The sequence below is a fragment of the Eumetopias jubatus genome, unplaced genomic scaffold, assembly GCF_037043125.1.
Source record: "Eumetopias jubatus isolate StellerSeaLion01/CBP00866 unplaced genomic scaffold, mEumJub1_p1.0 scaffold_1, whole genome shotgun sequence".
In the NCBI taxonomy this organism is placed as follows: Eukaryota; Metazoa; Chordata; class Mammalia; order Carnivora; family Otariidae; genus Eumetopias; species Eumetopias jubatus.
The window spans coordinates 78,861,426-78,880,669 of record NW_028274807.1 but is presented as its reverse complement, the minus strand read 5'-3'; the positions used below and the strand labels follow the sequence as shown (position 1 = coordinate 78,880,669).

General features: G+C 46.3%; 1 protein-coding gene across 1 annotated transcript in view; it reads right to left on the bottom strand.

The window, feature by feature from the left end:
• MASP1 (MBL associated serine protease 1) overlaps nt 1-18,991 on the bottom strand; it is a 53,623-nt gene extending 34,632 nt beyond the window's left edge. The window contains exon 1 of the mRNA XM_028101050.2: nt 18,749-18,991. Within this exon, the coding sequence (XP_027956851.2) occupies nt 18,749-18,991 (243 nt within the window). The remainder of the gene's footprint in view (nt 1-18,748) is intronic.
• Between the last annotated feature and the right edge of the window lie 253 nt (nt 18,992-19,244).

Genomic DNA, 19,244 nt, shown 5'->3' with positions numbered 1-19,244 from the left:
TCTTAGCAAGAATGATTTTGCTGCCTTTCAAAGTCATTAAAGAAAAGTTCTCAAAGGCTCTGCTTATCTCTAGTAGCTTCTAACGCATTCATTGTTTTGTTCATTAGCTTAGTATGTCAGAAGTATCTCGACATTTGACACTTCTGTTTTGAAACTAATGATTTATTTATTTAAGATAAGTGGGAGTTTTAAAGAAAAACAATTTGCCCTGGCAACAAAACACAAGAACAATTAATCACTAACTTTGGGAATTGAAGTGTAAACAGAAGATGAGATCATGGCTTTGCTGTTTATTCCTCTTCTCTGCAGATGCGAACCAAACTCACACCAGCCTTATTACTGTAGAATGTACCTATCTGTCCACAGTCACTTCCTCTACCACCACGGCTGGTTTGTGATTTTGGTTATCTGAGTTTTCCAGATAGCTGAAGTTTACCTGACTATAATTTATTATTGTTATTATTATTATTACTATCATCATCATCATCATCATCATCATCATTTGGTATAATGCTTTTTAAAGTGCTTTATACAAATCCCTGCTTTCTTAGGTGAAACATGCTAACCCTTTTTGGGGATCCCGGGACATTATTATGAAAGTCAACCGTCTTGGGGATATTGCATTGTGTCATGTTACTTGCCCTGCATGGAACATCCCAGACTATAATTCCTTTGTAATTCTTATGTCTCCCCTGTCTTATGTAGTGTTTTATTTTGTGTTTTCTTTTTTTTATCAGTTTGTTAACTGAAATATGTCGTAAAATAGAAACTAGTTAAGCTGCTCTTATTAGAACTTAATAAAAATAAAACTAAATAGATTTATAGTGAAGGCTTAAGGAAGGCATGAAGGGGAGAGCACTTGGTGACTTCTGCTTTGGAGTAATATAAGGTAGACAGACCTGGCAGTTAGAGGTCCTGAGCCTGTTCCTGACTACCATAAACTGTTATATGGCTGCCTCCTCTCTAGCTCTGTTATCCACTTGGTAGAACAGGGGTTTGAACTAGCTGAGCTATACGTTCTCTTCTAATCTGACATACTAGTATACTAACAAGTCATCATACCCACACATTCAATAGGCCAACTCAAAGATGGTGAGCAGTTTCAACACACTGATTGCTTTCTGTTGAAGAACTTGATGAACTTGAACTTCTTCATGATCTATAACCACGTAATACCAAATCAGTTACTTAATGAATAATGATGCCTTGAGCATGAATACTTTCAGACTCAGCAGCTTCCTTTCTGTATTTTGGTATCCCCAAAGTCTCTGTAGTGTGGACACTTCCCATGTAGCTATTGTCTGTTACATGGACACTTTCAAGTGAAACCAACCAGAGATAACTTGGATCGGGGGGAGACCTAATGAAGGTCTGTGATAATAACTCTCTTGTAACTTCCAGGACAAAGGACATTTTTATGATGACAGATAAACAGTCATCACATGCAGAGCCGCACTATTTCAGTGAACAGGTAAGCATGTTCTGGCTGAGGCCCATGGGAAAATCTGAGCCATCTCTATGTTTAGGAGCAGGGAAGAGAAGGCCCGGAAAGCATAGGAATTCAGCCTGCAACTCAGAATGGAGTCTTGGAATATCAGAGCTGGGAAAGAGGGACCTCTAAAAGTTATTTCAATCCCCTTCCTTCTAGAGGAAACTGAGGTCCAAAGAGGGCCAGTGACTTGCTCAGGAGTAGAGAGACAACCACGACCATTTCCCGGTGTCAGTTTTGCTTTGGGAACTCTTCTGACCCTGAAGAAAGGAACCCACCCACCCAGAGAGTACATGACAAAAGACATAGGCACTTTGCCAAACAACTTTTCTGGCTCAAGGGCCTCTTCAAACTTTATCTTGGGTGCATGGACTGTCTCCCAGAGAGGATGTGGCTCAGTGACAGCTCCTACTATAACCCAAACAGAGGGGTCACTGACCTTGGTTAATATGTGTAGCCCCTGCTATGAATTATAAAATTCTACAGAAATCATTTACCTCTGAGTGCAGGCAGAAGATTGAGCCCTGGCTTCTGTTTGGGCTGTCCCATTTCTGGGGTCATCATATTAACATGATGGAGGGAAGTACCTTATCAAATGAAGACACAAAATTCATAACAGAGAACCATCTGGCTGGGAATCACAGACTCTTCATTTTCCTATTTCTTATTATGGCAACCGTATCCTTTCAGGCTATTGTTATTTAGGGCGCCAACACATGGATGCATGTCCTCAATTTGTATTCTTTCAACTCAATTCAAAAAGTATTTATACACCAAATTCTGTCTGGACTACAGTGTGGAGGATGCCAAAAATTATTTTTTGTTGCATGAGCTTAAAGAGTAAGTCCCCTGCCTTGGGGAATGTGAAATTTATTAGGAGAGTAATATAAGTGCTCAAATGGGTATGTGTAGGGAATTGTCAGGGCATAGTTACTGCAATGAAAGATAGGAAGCCCCAGGGGGATCAAAGAAGGTAAAAAAAAATGACATCAAGCTGGAGGAAATCATAAAACATTTAGGAAGAAGAGAATGTTCTTTGAGCTGAGGCCTGAAAGATAAATAGGACTTAGGGAGATGGAAGTAGTAGGTGGAGGGCAGGGGGTGGTAGGAAGAGCTTTCAGGACGAGGGACTAGTGAAGTCCCAGAGATACTCAGGGTCTCAACTGTCCCTTCCTTTCCACTACCACCTGCCATAGGAAGGGTTCTGTTGAGGTCAGGGAGCCGGGAAGAGAGATCTAAGGAGGAAAAGCCAGAGTCTGTTTTCTATGAATTTTCGCCTTAGTATAAACAGCACAAACCTTGGCAAAACTAAGGCAGGGCAGCAGACACGCTGGCCCAATTTCTGTGAGAGCACAGCTGTGGCTCCTTTCCGCGTGTCTCTAAAGTCATCTCATTGGAGTTGAACAGATACATTGACAGCTATCCACCCGTCCTTGGAGCAATGCATGGAGAAGGTAGCTCAGGAGTGATTGCTCTCATTTTATTTTACTTTTTTATTTGATTTTTTAAAAAGATTTTATTTGACAGGGGGAGAGAGAGAGAAAGAGAGAGAGAGAAAGAGGGAGGGAGAGAGCACAAGCTGGGGGGAGGGGCAGAGGGAAAAGCAGGCTCCCTGCTGAGCGCGGATTCCCAAGGCAGGGCTCAGTCCTGGGCCTCTGGGATCATGACCTGAGCTGAAGGCAGACACTTAACTGACTGAGCCACCCAGGTGTCCCTGTTCTCATTTTATAAAGGGAAACCTTGAAGGCCAGAGAATTTCAATGAATCAGGCCAGGTCATTATCTACCGAGTGGTGGCTTCAGGCCCATAACTGCAGCATCCCAATTCCCTAACCAGTAACGTCTTGTTCCTTCAAGGCTTGAGGCAAACAAACAAAGGCTGTCCTACAGACCCAGATACCTCAAGGCTTTGCTTGTCAGTGTTCCCAAGCTGTATCTTGGAGCTTCTCTGACATCTTCTCTGGGCCTTTGAAGAGCTTTTCAGAATTAACGTAGTCAGATATTCAGGGAGTGTGCTGGATTGTCCTGCTGTCGATTTAGTTAATCTGGGAACTACATTGCCTAGAGTCTCCTTTCCTGTATAGTTCCGAGGTAGAGTTGGCCAGAGGAGACACCTGTGTGAGTTTAGAACACCGTCGTCCTTGCTCTGTGAAGGTTGTTCTGTGATCAGATACAGAGATGGACAGACATAGGTGTGCCCTTGTGTGATCAGATACACAGGTGGGACAGATGTAAATGGGCCTGATAGGTTCCAACTGTCCTCACTCTCCACCACTCTGCCTCCGGCACTTCTTTCCAGCTACTGGCTCTGATGACCAGCGGTGGCCTAGACCTACCACCAGATGCTCCCACAGAGGTGGCTGCTGCTCAGAGCCAACAGCTTCTCACAGACCTCTCCCCAGGGGCCCCCCTTCACAGGCGCACTTTGGCTCCTTAGATGGTCTTGAATTCTCACATTCCCCTGCAGATGCCAACATCTCCACCCATACCAGGGCTTCAGGAGCTGATTAGTGACTGGTCCTCTAATGCCCCAGCCCCGCCCTTCACTGCCCCAGCACCTCCTCTCGTCATGTGATTTCTGATACCCCAAAATAGCCATTACCTCACCTTGCTCACAGAGGCTCCGCTTTCCTCACTGAACTATGGCTGATACAGTTACCGGAATCATAAGTCCAGGGCTGTAGTAACAATTAGGACCCGTGGCTTGGGTTTTGGGATTGGCAGCATGTCGAGGCTAGAAAAGCAGTGAGCCAGTTGCTACAGGAAGCTTGCAAAGGCGACCTGAGTCATGCAGTGTGAAACATTTGACACAACTTGCCCACGGCAATGTAGAAGGTAGAAAAATGTACACAGTCTATGGTGAACGCTGTGAATTGTGCAAGACTGTTGAACCACAGATCTGTACCTCTGAAATAAATAATGCAATATATGTTAAGAAAAAAAAAAGAAGATAGCAGGAGGGGAAGAATGAAGGGGGGGCGGAATCGGAGGGGGAGACGAACCATGAGAGACGATGGCCTCTGAAAAACAAACTGAGAGTTCTAGAGGGGAGGGGGTGGGGGGATGGGTTAGCCTGGTGATGGGTATTAAAGAGGGCACGTTCTGCGTGGAGCACTGGGTGTTACGCACAAACAATGAATCATGGAACACTACATCAAAAACTAATGATGTAATGTGTGGTGATTAACATAAGAATAAAAAATATAAAGAAAAAAAAGAATTTTAAGTGTAAAAAAAAAAAATGTACACAGTAAATTTGTGGCTCTGCTAAGGAGATCTCTAGGCAATGTTGAAAGTGTCAGTATGTGTTTCTAGCTGTATACGGCAAGGTACTTCAGGAAGAAGTGAGTCTTCAGCGTGCAAGCCTTGTGACTTGCTTTGACAAAAGGCATGTGAGATATGCGGAGATAGGGTGCCATTTCCAAGGGGCCCGGTAGCCCTTTTAGGCATCAGGGGGCCTTGTAGCTCTTTCCCAAGTGGAATATTGCCCTGGGGCCTCCATGTGAGGAAGCCCTGCCAGGCCTACTGGAGAAGTGAAGGTCACATAGGGCAGAAATGAATGTCCCAACTGAGGTCTCTAGACCAACCAGCTGACAGCTACCACCAGCTGGACCTTCCAGCTTTAGTCAGGCCTCTCCTGGAACGGCCTCAGGCAAATCCAGCCAAAGGACCATCCTGCGGAGCCAAGCCCAAACCTCTGACCACAGGATATGAGCAAATAAAATGGATGTTGTTTTTGCTACTGAGTTTTAGAGTGGCAATAGATACGCTATGGGGTGTAGGAAGCAATTTTCGACAAAGGATAAGACTGACATTTTTAACTGACACTTGGAGAATTTCAATCTCATGGGTTTTTGAGGCCTTGAGAGTTACTTAGTCTAACTTCTTATCTTTCTACCACACCCTTATAAAAAAAATCATGCCACCTTTTCACAATCAATTGATTGGCAAAGATGAGATACTCACTAACTTCCAACATAGATCAGGCCGTCTGAATTATCCTCAACTTAGAAAATTCTCTCTTGGCCCCCTATCTGGGAAAGCAACTTAGGGGAAGATGTTCTAAGTGTGGAAAATTTTTTTGTGAACAAAGATGTGTATAGCAGTCATGTATAATGATAGAAAACCAGAAACAACGTAAATATCCAAATCTAGGGGGAACAGTTAAATTGGCCTTGACTTAGTAAGTATTAGACAGCCATTACTTATCACATTAATGGAAAAATTACAATGATCTGGAAACCTTCTTAGTAGGTTATATTAATCAAAAAAGGAAAAAAAAAGCCATATATATGGTGAAATCACAACTATGGTGAAGGTATGCTTTGAAAATAAAAAGGAGAAGGAATCTGAGCAAACTGTTAACAGTGGCTAGTTGAACTACAGGTAATCTTTCCTTTTTCTCTGTTTTTGTATTTTAAAAGTTTTTTAAAAAGAAACCTGGACACACAACTACTTCCCTCTAGCTTCTGTCAATGGCATAAACTTCGTTAGTTTAGGTCAACAAACAAGGGACACACAGGAGGGGCAACTAACCTAGCTTGGAAGTTCAGGGTCGGTTTGCAACCCCTTGGTCTCTCATAACCACCTGAGTCTCTGGTATGGGGACTCTTCCTCACTCTGTCACTTCCTAACATTTTCTTCTAGCCCCTGGGTCCCAACAGAGCTGAAAAAGACATGGAGATCTTTGCTTTACTTCCACAAAATTATACGGTGAAAAATGAAATTCTGAGAAAACAATCAAGAAACTCAGAATAACTAAAATTCACATATGGCAGTGTGTGGCAAGGAGAGTCTCCTGTCAAGAAATGGTCTTTGCGATCGTGAAGTCCAAGGGGGAGTCAGTGGATGGGGTGTAAATGGATGGATGAGGGGAGACAGAAGAGTCCTTTAGTGTGGAGTTCATGAACACTTTGTGGGAAAGAAGGAGGGAGAAAGAGAGAAAGGGAAAGCGAGAGAGAGAGTTTGTGTGTGGGTGTGTGTGTGTGTGAGAGAGAGAGAGAGGGAGGGAGGTGGGAGGGAGTGGGCATTTAAGACTGTGGTAAGAACGTTTCTGCTCTGTTTTGGTTTCTCAAGAGAGTGAGTTGAATTGTGAATTGCTCTGAATTTTTAAAGTTTTCTTTACTGAAAACCCCTTACTGAGGCTGGATCACGAGGGACCTCATCTTTATATGAGTCACACATGAGTCTTCACCAATTGTTAGATGCTGGGGAAATCACTTAAACTCTCTGTGTTGTAGGTTGAATTGTGCCCTTCCTCCCTGAAGGATATAGTCAAGTCTTAATCCTTGGATTTGACTCGATCTTATCTGGAAATAGGTAGGTCCTTGCGGATGTAATCAAGGTCAGATGACATCATGCTGGCTTAGGGGGGACCCTAATCCAGCGACTGGTGTCCTTATGAGTGGGACATTTGTTCACAGAGACACACGCTGAGCCAAGTGTGAAGGCAGAGGCAGAGATCGAAGACATGCTGCCACACACCGGGGAATGCTAAGGATTGAAAACCACTACCAGAAAGCTAGAAGGGGCAAGGAAGGATTCTCCCCTAGAGCCTTCAGAGCCTTCAGGGCATAGCCCTGCTGACACTCTGATACGAGGCTTCAGCCTCCAGAACCGTGAGAGGATACATTGCTGTTATAAGCCACCTCGTTCGTGATACTTTGTGACGGTAGCCCTAGGACACGGATACGCTCTGGATGTAGCACGGGACTATTGTGAACACATATGAGCTAATACATGTGAAACACTTAGAAAGGCCCCTGGGATCTAGACAGCACTCAGTACCTCAGTGAGAAGAACAGGACTGCTGAGATCCCATCATCCAAAATGACCCGCTTCTGGACGCCCTGCTAGGTGGGCATGGGTTATTTCTCAGTGTGAAGAAGAATGAGAGACTGGAACTTTCCCTGGGCCCCTCTGGTTTCCGGGTTCCACTCCTTCATTCCCAATCTCACTGAAGCCATCAGCACAGACTTCCTTTCCTGGGAGGACCCCGGAGCCCAGGCTGATGGCGCAGGAGGGGAACCTTGAGAGCCCTCACAGTCTGGCCACTTCATTTGGCAGGTGGCATCTGTCTTCAGTTCCTTTGGCCCTCTGAGGAGCCTCCTGGCAATCTTGGGAGGTGGGTGACCAGTAGAGGGTATTATATTGATTTCACAGAGGAATGGGAGGGATCTCTAAAAGCTTCTATCCCACAAGAGAATATAAGTCCGGGAATCTTCCCCACTTCCCTGTGTTTCAAAGGATTGCTCTAGATGTGTGAATTTAGGCCCATGATTCACTCACAGTCCTGCGCCCAGGACTTCTGACTCACAAGGGAGTGCTCTGTGCTCCCGGGCTCACCCTCTCACTGAATCCATCACCTCCAGGGACGGGGCCAGGGCTCCACAGCCCAATATTGCTACTTCACCCACTTGCCCAGATTTCAGAAGAAGCAAATTCAAGTTATGGATTCCAGACAAGAGCCTGGGACTAGGGGAAAAAGGAGATGTGTGTGTGCGCCTATGCATGTTGTGTATTGCATTCCAGAAGCTCTTGAAAGCCATGGAAGTAAAAATAGCACAGCTGGTGGGTCTAAGACTCAAGATGACCTCATCTGAGAGGGGCTGGAGGTTGATGCTTCGATTTTGGCCGTAAGGTTAACAATAATAACAGTAATACTAGTAGTCATCATCTCCCTCCTCTGTGTGGGGCTTTCCCACAGACAGGTATGTTCACCTTCTTTATTATATTTGCTTCTGCTGGCAGTCTTGCAGTGAACGCCCTTGAGGTAGACATTGTGATTCTGGGCCCAGAGAGGTGACATAAGCCCCCGAGGGAACACAGCCTAGGAGTGGCAGACCTGAGACAAAATCCTGATGGCCTGACTTCCAGCCCTGGTCCAGTAACTGGAATCAGAGAACCACAGAAGGGCAGAGATAGAAAGGATATGAAAGGCTATCAAGTTCATCTCTTTTCTGTCTTAGATGGGCAAAGTGAGACTCAGAGAAATGGAGTAATTGGCTCAAAGTCACATGACACAGCCAGTGGCAGAACCAGGCTCAGGGACCAGGTGTACCATAGTCCCAGTACTGTGTTCTTACGTGTTGATCAGAGTAAAGAGCTCCTAACGGAGCTGGGGTGAACCCCTCAGAAGGTATCGGGTCCATGCAAATGCTAGACACCATTAACAGTGTGGGTGGGGCCTGAGCCATGGCGGGCAGGTCCTTGGAGTCCAAAACTCCCACCGCTCCCGGAATGACTGCCCTTTTGCAAGGAGGGTTCTGGACAGAAGAGGGGATGGTCTCCAGGCAGCAGGAGCCAGGGGAGAAAAAGAGGGCTGACAGGGAGGGGTCTCCTGGAGCCTGGGAAGCGGGCGTCCCGCAGGTGGGAAACTGGCAGTGCCCACCGTCCCAGTGGGAGCGGGTCTGGGAGGGCGTAGGCGGGAGAGTCTGGGAACAGGAGCTGGGCAGGAGGGCCAGGAAAGATTCACTCTCCCTGGCTTGTGAAAGACTCCCCACCCCGTGCCTTCTGGGACTTCAGAGCCAAGCTCATTCACATGCAAATCCCCTCAGGGACTGGGAAGCTGGGCCTCAAACTGCTCAGAGCTGGAAAACAGTCCAAGGACAAGAAAACACAGCAGGGTTGTGTTCTTCTGCAGCAGAGGCCGCCTGGCTCAAGGTATGTCACAGTCGGGACGGGGGTGAAAGCAGTGACTGAGTAAGAGCTGAGGGCAGTGAGAGGACCTTCCACAGGCCAGTGTTGCCAGGCTGAGTTCCCGGGAATGTGTGAGCTGGCGTGTTCCCCTGCCACCACCAAGGACCCTGTCCGGCCCCAGCCTATAGGAACAGCCTCAGATCTTCACGTGGAAACCCTCCCAGAGCGCTGGAACAAGGACCAGATGACCTGGGTTCTGGTTTCCCCTCTGCCCCTCATAGGTCAGGGGTCACTTGTCACTTGAAACTCCCCAGGCAGTAAGAAGTATGCCGGAGCTGGCTCGTACCCGTTTCTAAGCACAAACTGTCAACTTCTCAGAGATTTGGGGACCCTGTTGTTGAACACAGCCATCATTCGAAACTGGGTTTCATAAAGTTGCAATTAATTACATGGTATTAAAGACAAATTATACAAAAACTCACCCTCTCCTATTTTTAGCATTTCACTGTTGCCTCTGCACTCGAGGTGATTACCTTCTAGCATATCTGAATGGTGCGTGGTGGGTGGTGCGGGGTGCGCTACTGAGCATTTCGTCTCCTCCCCGGTCCCAGAGCCACTTGTTAATCATTTAGAAGCACACCGTCTTTGGGCCCTCGTGTTCACAAACAGCTAAGGTGGGGACAGTATATAATGCTGTCCTCTGAAGAGTCGAGAGGTCATGAAACAGGGCATGGAAAGAGCTTGTAAAGTCTGTCATTCATTGCCTGTCAGCACTGAGCAGGGGCCTTACCTCCCAGCCCCCTGGTGATCTGGCCCTCCTTCCCTGCTCCTGACCTACACCTCTCTGTCTTCACTTCTCGTCCCTGTGCCTCCTGCTCCAGTCACACTGCCTCCTTGCTGCTCTTCAGACGCTCCAGCCACTTGCCCACCTCAGGGTCTTTGCACTGGCTGTTCCCTCTGGTTGGAAGGGTTTTTGCCAGAAAGCCACGCAGCGAACTTCCTCAGCTTTTTCAAGTCTTTTCTCAACGGTCACCCTGTCATTGAGGACTACCCTGACCAACATATTTAGATCACAGGCCTTAGCCCCTCCTCACACAGTCCCTCTCTATCCTGCTCTATTGCATTTCTTTGCCTATCACCTTACTACTCACTGTAGACGTTATCTGTGGTTTGTGTTTAGTGTTCATTATGTTTCCCCCAGTGCAATATAAGCATCCTGCTGGCAGGGATTTCTGTGTGTTTTAATTACTGCTATACCTTAAGCTCTAGCAAATAGTAGGCATTCAGTAAATATTTGCTGAATAGATGAATAAACGAATACCTCCCATTCCCTACCTTTTCCCTTTACGAGCACACCAGAGGAAATTCAAGCTCTGCTTCTTACCGAGGTCTATCAGAGAGCAGCCTTTGTCCACACGAGCATGCAGATTTGCACACCAGGTGCATGGGCACCCCAGAGCACTCCCACTTCACACTCATCTGAGCTCACCCATGTGCTCTGTTCCCAGCACTGGGTCCTCCCTTCTGTTTTCCACCACCCAGAGCCTGTGCTGTTGGCACTTCCTGCCTAAAATGAGCTCTGGTCACACTTTTCTGAAGCTCATTTCCACTTTCTGACTACCGTGTGCCCAGAATTGGAAACTGCTATCTCAGGAGTGGAAGAATCCCCCTAGGGACTGCAACTGAAATTCATGAGAAACATCTCTCCTTTCCTCGTTCCCTTCAGGGGCCAAGGCCGCCTGTCTAATCCCAGAGAATTAGCAGAGCTGCTGCTGTCGCTGGGGCCAGCCCCAGCCTAAAGGTCGAGGGCTTGTTCTGAGTAAACACAGAGCACTGCACAGAAGTTAGGAGCCTGGGGGTCAGGGAAGTCAGTCCTGGAGCAGGGCCCTGAGAGGGACTTATCTCTCAATAACACAGCAGGATGCAGACTGACCCAGCGAGGCCTGGGGAAGGGAGCCCTGGACTGGGAGTGGTAGGCCATCAGAACTGGAAGGGCTCGGAGAGGCCAGCGAGTCCACTTTCCTCCCTGGGCAGATGGGGAAACCGAGGCCCAGAGCAGGGAGCTCACTTATCCAGCATCTCAGCAGGAGTCAGCGGCTGACTTCTGGACCAGAGCCCCTTCCTTGTGCTCCATGCTGGGAGCCATAGGCCTTCTCCTGCTCTGCTCGAGACTGTGCTGACTGCCCGGAGCTCCCGGGGCTGACGGTCTACGAGAACGAGCTGGAGCTCACCGTTAGGGCTTGTGTGCCACCAATGGATAAATCAAGTAGTCTCATCCCTCACAGGTCACTCTCCATTTCTTGCTATTTCTGTAAAATATATTTCCTCTCGAAGTTAGAATAAAAGAGAAAGTTCTTTAACAAAATCTAGACAACACAAGGACCCTCAAGGACCTTCTGTTTTATAACTTTTACTAAATTACCCTGACAGGCAGTGTTGCCTTAGGAATAATACATAGCCAGGAAGCACACCAAGGTCTCTTCCAGGACAAACATGTTCTAACAGAGAAGGACTACATGGAGAGATAAAATTATGACTTGGGGGTAAGCAGACCAGGGGCTGAGAACTATAGAGACTAGACAAATCCACTCAGGTTCTTTGTGCTGTTTCTTTTTTTTTCTTTTCTTTTTTTAAAATAGGCTCCATGCCCCCTGCGGAACTTGAACTCACAACCCTGAGATCAAGACTTGAGCTGGGATCGAGAGTCACATGCTTAACCGACTGAGCCACCCGGGCACCCCTGTGCCATTTCTTTTGCTATAAATGAGATGTAATCATCCCGGCTCTTCCTATTCCACGAGAATCAAGGGTGGCAATAAATTAGAAACTGCATTAATGTGTGTTACTACAAGGTAAACACACAGGGGAAATAACCTCTTGCATCCGATTGGTCCTTTCAAAGTACTTTTCCATAAATTGCCTGAAAATACTGAGCGACATGAGCAAGGTCATAGAGAGCCAGTTAGTGGTACAGTCAGAGCAGATGAGAAAAATGATGTTCATTGAGCACCTGGTGACAAGAGCATGCACTTTATTACTCACACCGCCGCCATCACTACTGCTCGAACAGTATTGCTGAGGTGAATTACACATGTGCTGGACATATGTCATGAAAACATTTGCCTCATTTGGCAATAAGCCCACAAGATAGGCATTATTATTATTATCCCCATTTTACAGTAAGAGGTGGAGGCAGGACCTACCCCAGGTCCGACTGGCTCTAAAGCCTGATCTGGAAACCGTTGGGCATGCTTGCCTCTTGCAGTAGGAATTTCACTTACAGCCAGCATTTCATTTAAATCCTCCCACAGGGGTGCCTGGGTGGCTCAGTCAGTTAAGCGTCTGCCTTCAGCTCAGGTCATGATCCCATGATCCCAGGATCCTGGGATGGAGCCCTGCGTCGGGCTCCTCGCTCAGTGGGGAGCCTGCTTCACCCTCTCCTGCTCCCCCTGCTTGTGCTTTCTCTCTCTGTGTCAAAAAAATAAATAAAATCTTAAAAAAAAAAGTCCTCCCACAACCTGTGAGGAACGTACTATGTCATTATGAACTTCTTTTTCTTTTTTGTAACTGATGATAAAACCGATGCTTAGGGAGATCGAGAAGCTTAGGGAATTGTACTGTGAACTCCTATTTACCCTTCAAGACTTATCTCAAACATCCAAAGCCCTTCCTGAACACCCAGGAATGACTACTCCCCATCTTATATACTGCCTCACATCCTTTGTGTTACTTTGCACAGCTTTAATTTATTAATTAGATATTTGTCTCATGACACACCGTGAAATCGCGAATTCCTTGAGGGCAGGTACTGTCTCACTCACGTTCGTGGGCCCTGTCTTTGGTGCAGTGTCCAGCTTCCAGTAGGTTCTTACTGAGATTCTTAGGCTTCGTTCCATAGATAGCAGGGAGCCATTGAAGGATTTGAGAGTGTCGCAAAGAAATGTTTTAAGAAGATCTCTCTGCGAACCATGAGAGACGATGGACTCTGAGAAACAAACTGAGGGTTCTAGAGGGGAGGGGGTGGGGGGATGGGTTAGCCTGGTGATGGGTATTACCCATTATGGGTATTACCCATTACCCAGCCTGGTGATGGGTATTACGTTCTGCATGGAGCACTGGGTGTTATGCACAGACAATGAATCATGCAACACTACATCAAAAACTAATGATGTAATGTATGGTGATTGACATAACAATAAAAAATTTAAAGAAAGAAAGATCTCTCTGGACACGTGCCTCTAGAGGGTGGACTGGATGGAGACGGACTGACAGCCGGTAGACATTTAGGAGACGGTTGCAATGGACTAGGTGAGAGGGATTAGATTGGAACGAAGGCGCAAACGGTGGGAAGCATGGAGGAAATGTTGAGTAGGTCAAGGTTAGACACTTGACAGGAGAAGTGGGTGACTTTGTGTGAGCAGCTAACAGAAGCCAGTGGAGTTGTGTGTACTCAGCGAGACCAAGAGAGAATAAAAGCCAAAGGCAGGTTCTTATTATCTCTTTTTCCAGTGAACAGACGTTGTGAAGTGAGCTTGAAGATAGGGTGTGTGTGACTATGGGATTCCCTCTGTGGTTCTGTTTTCTCAGTACGTCTTTCCGTGACTATGGCTCCGGGGCCCATTTCTAGGCACGAATCATCACTTCCTCTGATGCCCAACCAAAGGAACTAACTTGTTATATTCCCAGGGAAAAAGGCCCTTCTGGACATACTCAAAGACAGTGCTCTATTATACTGAAGAGATTGGCTAAGTTTGACTATAGGCAATGTTTGCCTTATATCACACTTACTTACATTCACGTTACGTTAAAAACCTAAGCACCCACAAGATGGGACTTCACTGTCATTGAATTAATTTATTTTTTTTTAAAGAAGAAAAGACTGAGAGTCTTAAGATATAAATTCTGGTCCCAGTGTGGCCCTGACCACTGAATTGTCCTTCCCTAGGCTTCGGTCATGATGGTCATAGAGTTGAACTGTGATTTCTGAGGTCTTGGATGCACAGAATATCAGGCTAGGGTGTCTTCGGAGACCGTTGGCTTCAACTTCCTGTATTTGAGGGAAGAGGAAGTGGAGTCCCCTCCAGAAATATTCACTTGCCCAAGGTTCATTAGTGGAGAATGACCCCAAGAAACCAGCCCTCCTGACTCCCCAGCCAGCGTCCGTGTTCTGCCCCTCGCCTGCAGTGTTAACCCCCTGTGACCAGTATGCCTCATCTGTGCACTGCAGGGACCCACACACTGCAGCCACGTTCCAAGGAAGCAGATGCTGTCCTGCAGATGTGCACTCGCCTTGAAGACCGAGAACTGTGGGAAATCAGGCTGGAGAGGAATTTTCATAAAACGAGAGCATCCGGACCGCAGCCTTGGGGTCCTGCTCTTCTTCAAGCTACTGAAATACAGAGTCGGCTGTTCCGTTATTGTCAACGTGATGGTCCGGGCTGGGAAGGGCCAGAAAGGGTCCCCGTGAACTCGAGGGTGCTTTAAATCTACTCCTTGGCCTGCCAGGGGAACTCAGTCACAGAGTGAAAAAGCCTCCAAATAGAGGCTACTATCGCATCAAATGGAAATCAGTGATATTTGAAGTTGCTTGGGAAAGGACAGTGGTGGCGTGGTGTGTTTACAGGTTTCCTTTGAATGATATGTCACTAAGGCAACCCCAGCAGATGGTAGGCTCTTACTGGATCGCTTATGGGCCACGGAACTTGGAAAAGTGGATGTTGTAACATATTATTACCAGTTTCTGGCATTATCCTAACTAGGACAATGAGGGTTTGGTGGGGTCATCTGGACAGTTCTGGCAGAAGGAGTAGGATTAGAGTCCAGGAATTTAAGGGACTTAAGGGATCATCTCATGTCACCCCCTCATGGAACAGATGAGAAAACGGGATTCTGGAGAGGGATGATGACTTATCCGGGGATGACATGGCATGCGCCTGCTTTATTCCTACTCTCAATCACAGCCAGGAAAGGCACACATTCTGGGGGCAGAGGAGGGCGGGGGGCACTTAGAAAAAGTGAATGGGTTTCAACTATATGTGGAAGGCTTCTGGGTTCAGGAGTTCAGAGGCCAGAGTACTCGTCCTGTGCCTGAATTCTGAGCTCCCGGGTCCTCTTCTGTCCGGTGGGCACTAAAGCAATACTCAAGCTGTAAATCCTCTAAGGTAGGACCTTCATGGTGACCGAGGAGGATGAGTCTGCTGAATGAGCTTCAGAGCCACCTTTGACCTGCTAGCCACTCTTCTGTTTTCTACATCGAGCCTACCAGAAGATTGTTTGAAGAAAACTGGGAGGAAATGTTTGAAAAGCAATACTAACCACAGCTATGTGGGATTAGATGAGTCTCCGGAGGGTCGCTACAACTTGACATTCTGTGAGTCCATGACTGCGGGAGAGGAACTCGGCCAGGTGCTTGCGGACAGGAGCACAGGGTCTGTCTCTACATGAGCACCCGTGGTCAGCCAACCAAGGGGCAGCGTCCTGAGTAGGGAGGCCTGCTCAGGCCCCATGGCCACTGGAACCTCTGCAGGGAGGCTGATGACGATGCTGGGATGGCATTCTGGAAGGGAGTCAGCACAAGCGGAGAGATACATCTTGCCCTTCTTGCCTAATATGTGAATCCCTTTTCCCAAAGGAATTGGGTGAAGGTGTCTGAAGCAGAGATGCAAGGACTGTAGGGCCCTTCAGGTAGCAGACTGCTTCTTTGCTGTGCCCAGGGGTCATAATCTTATTTGGAGTGAGAGAGTGCTCTAAGATTTTCTTTATTCAGGTGTTAGTGGAAGATCAGGGACTAGCCCAGGCATTTCCTGAATCCCAGGCAAGAATCCAGAACCATGCTATCCTTCCAGGGGACCTACCTCCATCTGCCTGGGCTTTCATGAAGGTGTCTCACTGCTCCTGATAGAAACCATCAATCAGTTTCCAAAATATTCTCTAGCCAGAAAAGCCAAATTTGGATAGAATGTTCACCAGGGTCCTTAATTCAGTGTCAGAAGAGGTCTTCATATGCTATCATCATTGCCCTTGAAAAGTACCTTTTTTTTTTTTTCCATTACAAAATGCAGCTGATGTCAGCTCCTTAATCTGCCTTGCCAGGAGGTTCAGTTTATTAGGGACAAAGGAATGAGTTAAATCCTCTGTTGTGTGTTTATTATCTCTAGAAGGGAATCCTAACAAGGTCAAGCTTGGCAGCTGTCTGAAGAAGAGGAAAACTTGTGAGAAATGACTGCTTAGTGTATATGAATTGAGAGTCAATTCCTCAGGTGGAGGAAGGGGGTGGATAATGAAAGTAAGTTATTATTACAATTCAAGAAAAAAAAATTCTGTAATGTCCATAGTCTTAAAACCTCAGCTACTAGTAAAAGCAAGTATTTTCACTGAAAAAAAAAATTCTAGATGGGTGACATGTTTGAAAATAGAGAAGAAAGCAGTTAGGAAGTTCACATCTAGCCTTGTTTAAATCTTGGAACTTACTGTCGTATTAAGCCAATGTTTGGTCATTTCCCTTCTGGTTAAGTCCACTTTCTAATCCAAATATTTGAGAATGCCACAGTTTTATGACCAGCATTAGTTGGGGGGATGGGCTGGAGGAGTCAGCTAACCTAATGGTTCCTACCCATAATGCATCTTCTCCTGGAGTCTGGCTCTGGCAGAAGCTAGATTGTATCCTGGAAGACATAACTAACATGTTTGTCAGAAATTTCACTTTATGATGATGAACATGTAGTCTTGAACACAAGTCTCCTTGCTGGATCCTTGTGACTCTGAAAAATTGGCTCCATTTTTAATGAATTCATGGACACTATATGTCAGTCTAGATGGCCAGCCCACATCATCTCCCAGAGCAACCAGCCCACCCCCCCTTCCTCATTCTGTATCCGTCAGTCTTTTTGTGTCCTTACTCTTTTCCATCTTTATGCAATGGCTACTTTGCTAGGCTCATCTCTCTTTGTAAGGGACCAGGTCTTTTGTATCTTTAAATTCTCGCAGTCCTCAGCCCAGCACATTCACAGAAGGGCAGCATCCCACTGAACGGTGGCTCTCAGATTAGATTTTGTCCCTCTGGGGATATGGGCAACTTCTAGAGACATTTTTGGTTGTCACAACTGGTGGGAGAGTGATATTGGTATCTAGTGAGTAGAAGCCAGGGATGCTGCTAAAAATCCTATAATTCTCAAAACAGCTTTCCTCAGCAAAGAATTATCTGGCTCAGAATATCAATAGTGCTGAAGCTAAGAAACTCTGTCAAAGAGCATCAATTTGGGAAAGTTTTTAGTCACAGGAACCTTGTTGTAAATGAGATATTTGATGCAGACCCAACATATAAAATAAGCAATACCCAACATTTAAAATGAGTTTAAGCAGGGTGGGGGTTCATAGTCCCACTTATCGGCCCCCTTTCTCCCCCCAGCAGTATCCTGCGGTATCCTGGGGCTCAGTGGAGAGCAACTTGAGAGCGGTTTGGTGTAGCCAAAAGAGCATGGGATTGAAAGTCAGAAGACATGGGTTTGGAAATTGACCCACTGCTTACTAGCTGTGGCTTCACCTTCTTGGGTGTGTTCCTTTGCCTGTGAAGCAGGACAGTAGTAGTACCTGTCTTATAGGATTGTTTTAAAGATGGAATGAGATTACAGGTATAAAACCACATTGTAAACTCACTACTTTGCTGTTGATCAAACATTCTGGTTAATACAAGGTTAACTCTTACTGAATTACTGACTGCGGAGAACAGAGACCACAATAACACTAAAAATATACAAAGTCTACTCTAGAGTGGTTTGATGAGAACTTTTCCAGAAAGCCAGAGAAAGCTTAGAAAGTAGGTTCTTAGGCCTCCACATCTTTTTGAGCCAGATACAGCCTTAGTCACTTGATCTCTCAGAAGTACTCCAAACTTCCTCAGTCCCACTTTCAAAGAACAGCTTCCCATCCATGGCACTGTTTGTGGGTTCTCTCTAAAGTCCAGGGAACATTGCTTCGATGTTGTAATCATTTCCTGCTCCTCTTCTACATGATTTTTACATCCACGTCTGATGGTGACCCCCCCAACCTTGTCCACACCCTTTGCAGAGAAAATCCAAACCCCTTAGCATCACATTCAAGACCCTTCAGAATCTCACCCTAATCCAACCTTCTGATTTCACCTGCTACTGTCTACTACTACATACCCAACCCTTCCCCAGTGCTTGATCATTACTTAGGGAAGTGGGCAATGCTTTCTAATGCCTCAGCTTTGCACATGATTATGGCTGTGCTTCAGTCCAGTTATGCTTACTCTGGGGTCTCTGCCCTTTTCTTTCTGCTTGTAAAAGTGACCTTGGAGCAGATGTTAGTGGAAACTTTAAGGACTTTGAGAACAGAAAGAAAAAAGGGAGGTTATGTTTGGCTGAGTTATACATTGCCAGCCTCAGTTTCTCTTGTGGTCCTTTCTAGGTTTATCACTCAGCCTGCACCTAGCATACCACCCCCAACCTTCATTCATCATGTTGTAAATTTGTGTGTCTTCCTCACTGGACTGCTACCTTGGGAGGGTAAGCACAGTATCTAATTCATCTAGCCTTCTCTAACTCCTAGCAGATTCTCCACTAGAGAACCTGGCTCAGTTAGGAAAAACCAAGGGTCTCACCTTCACATAGTCATATTCACAAAGGTAGGAGGATTCCAAGTTGAAGTGCATGAAGTAAAGCTTGATCCGAAATCCCTCTGGGACAGTGATATTCCAAGTCACCTCTGAATCACTCGGATAGGAGTCTGGATAGCCAGGTGACTGAATCTGGCCAAACATATTGTTAAGCTCCACGGTATGGGCCGAAGCTTTCAACAAGGAGAGGCACAGAGCATGACAGAGAAGGAGCCACCTGAAAGACATGAATGGACCTACTTACATTCATGGACACAGGTCCTCACCCCTTAACTAAGCAGCTGGGAGACCAAGCTCTTGACATATCTCTGCCATTGATCTGCTGTGCTTACTCTTCCCCACCTGTGGCCTTGCTTATCCAGTCTATTCTACAGGGAGATGGTGACTCCATGATTTCTATGGTTTCTTCGAACTGTGCTCTTCTCAAGATTTAATAAATATTCAAGTCTCCTAGACAGTCCCCTATTTGGGACTCTGATAC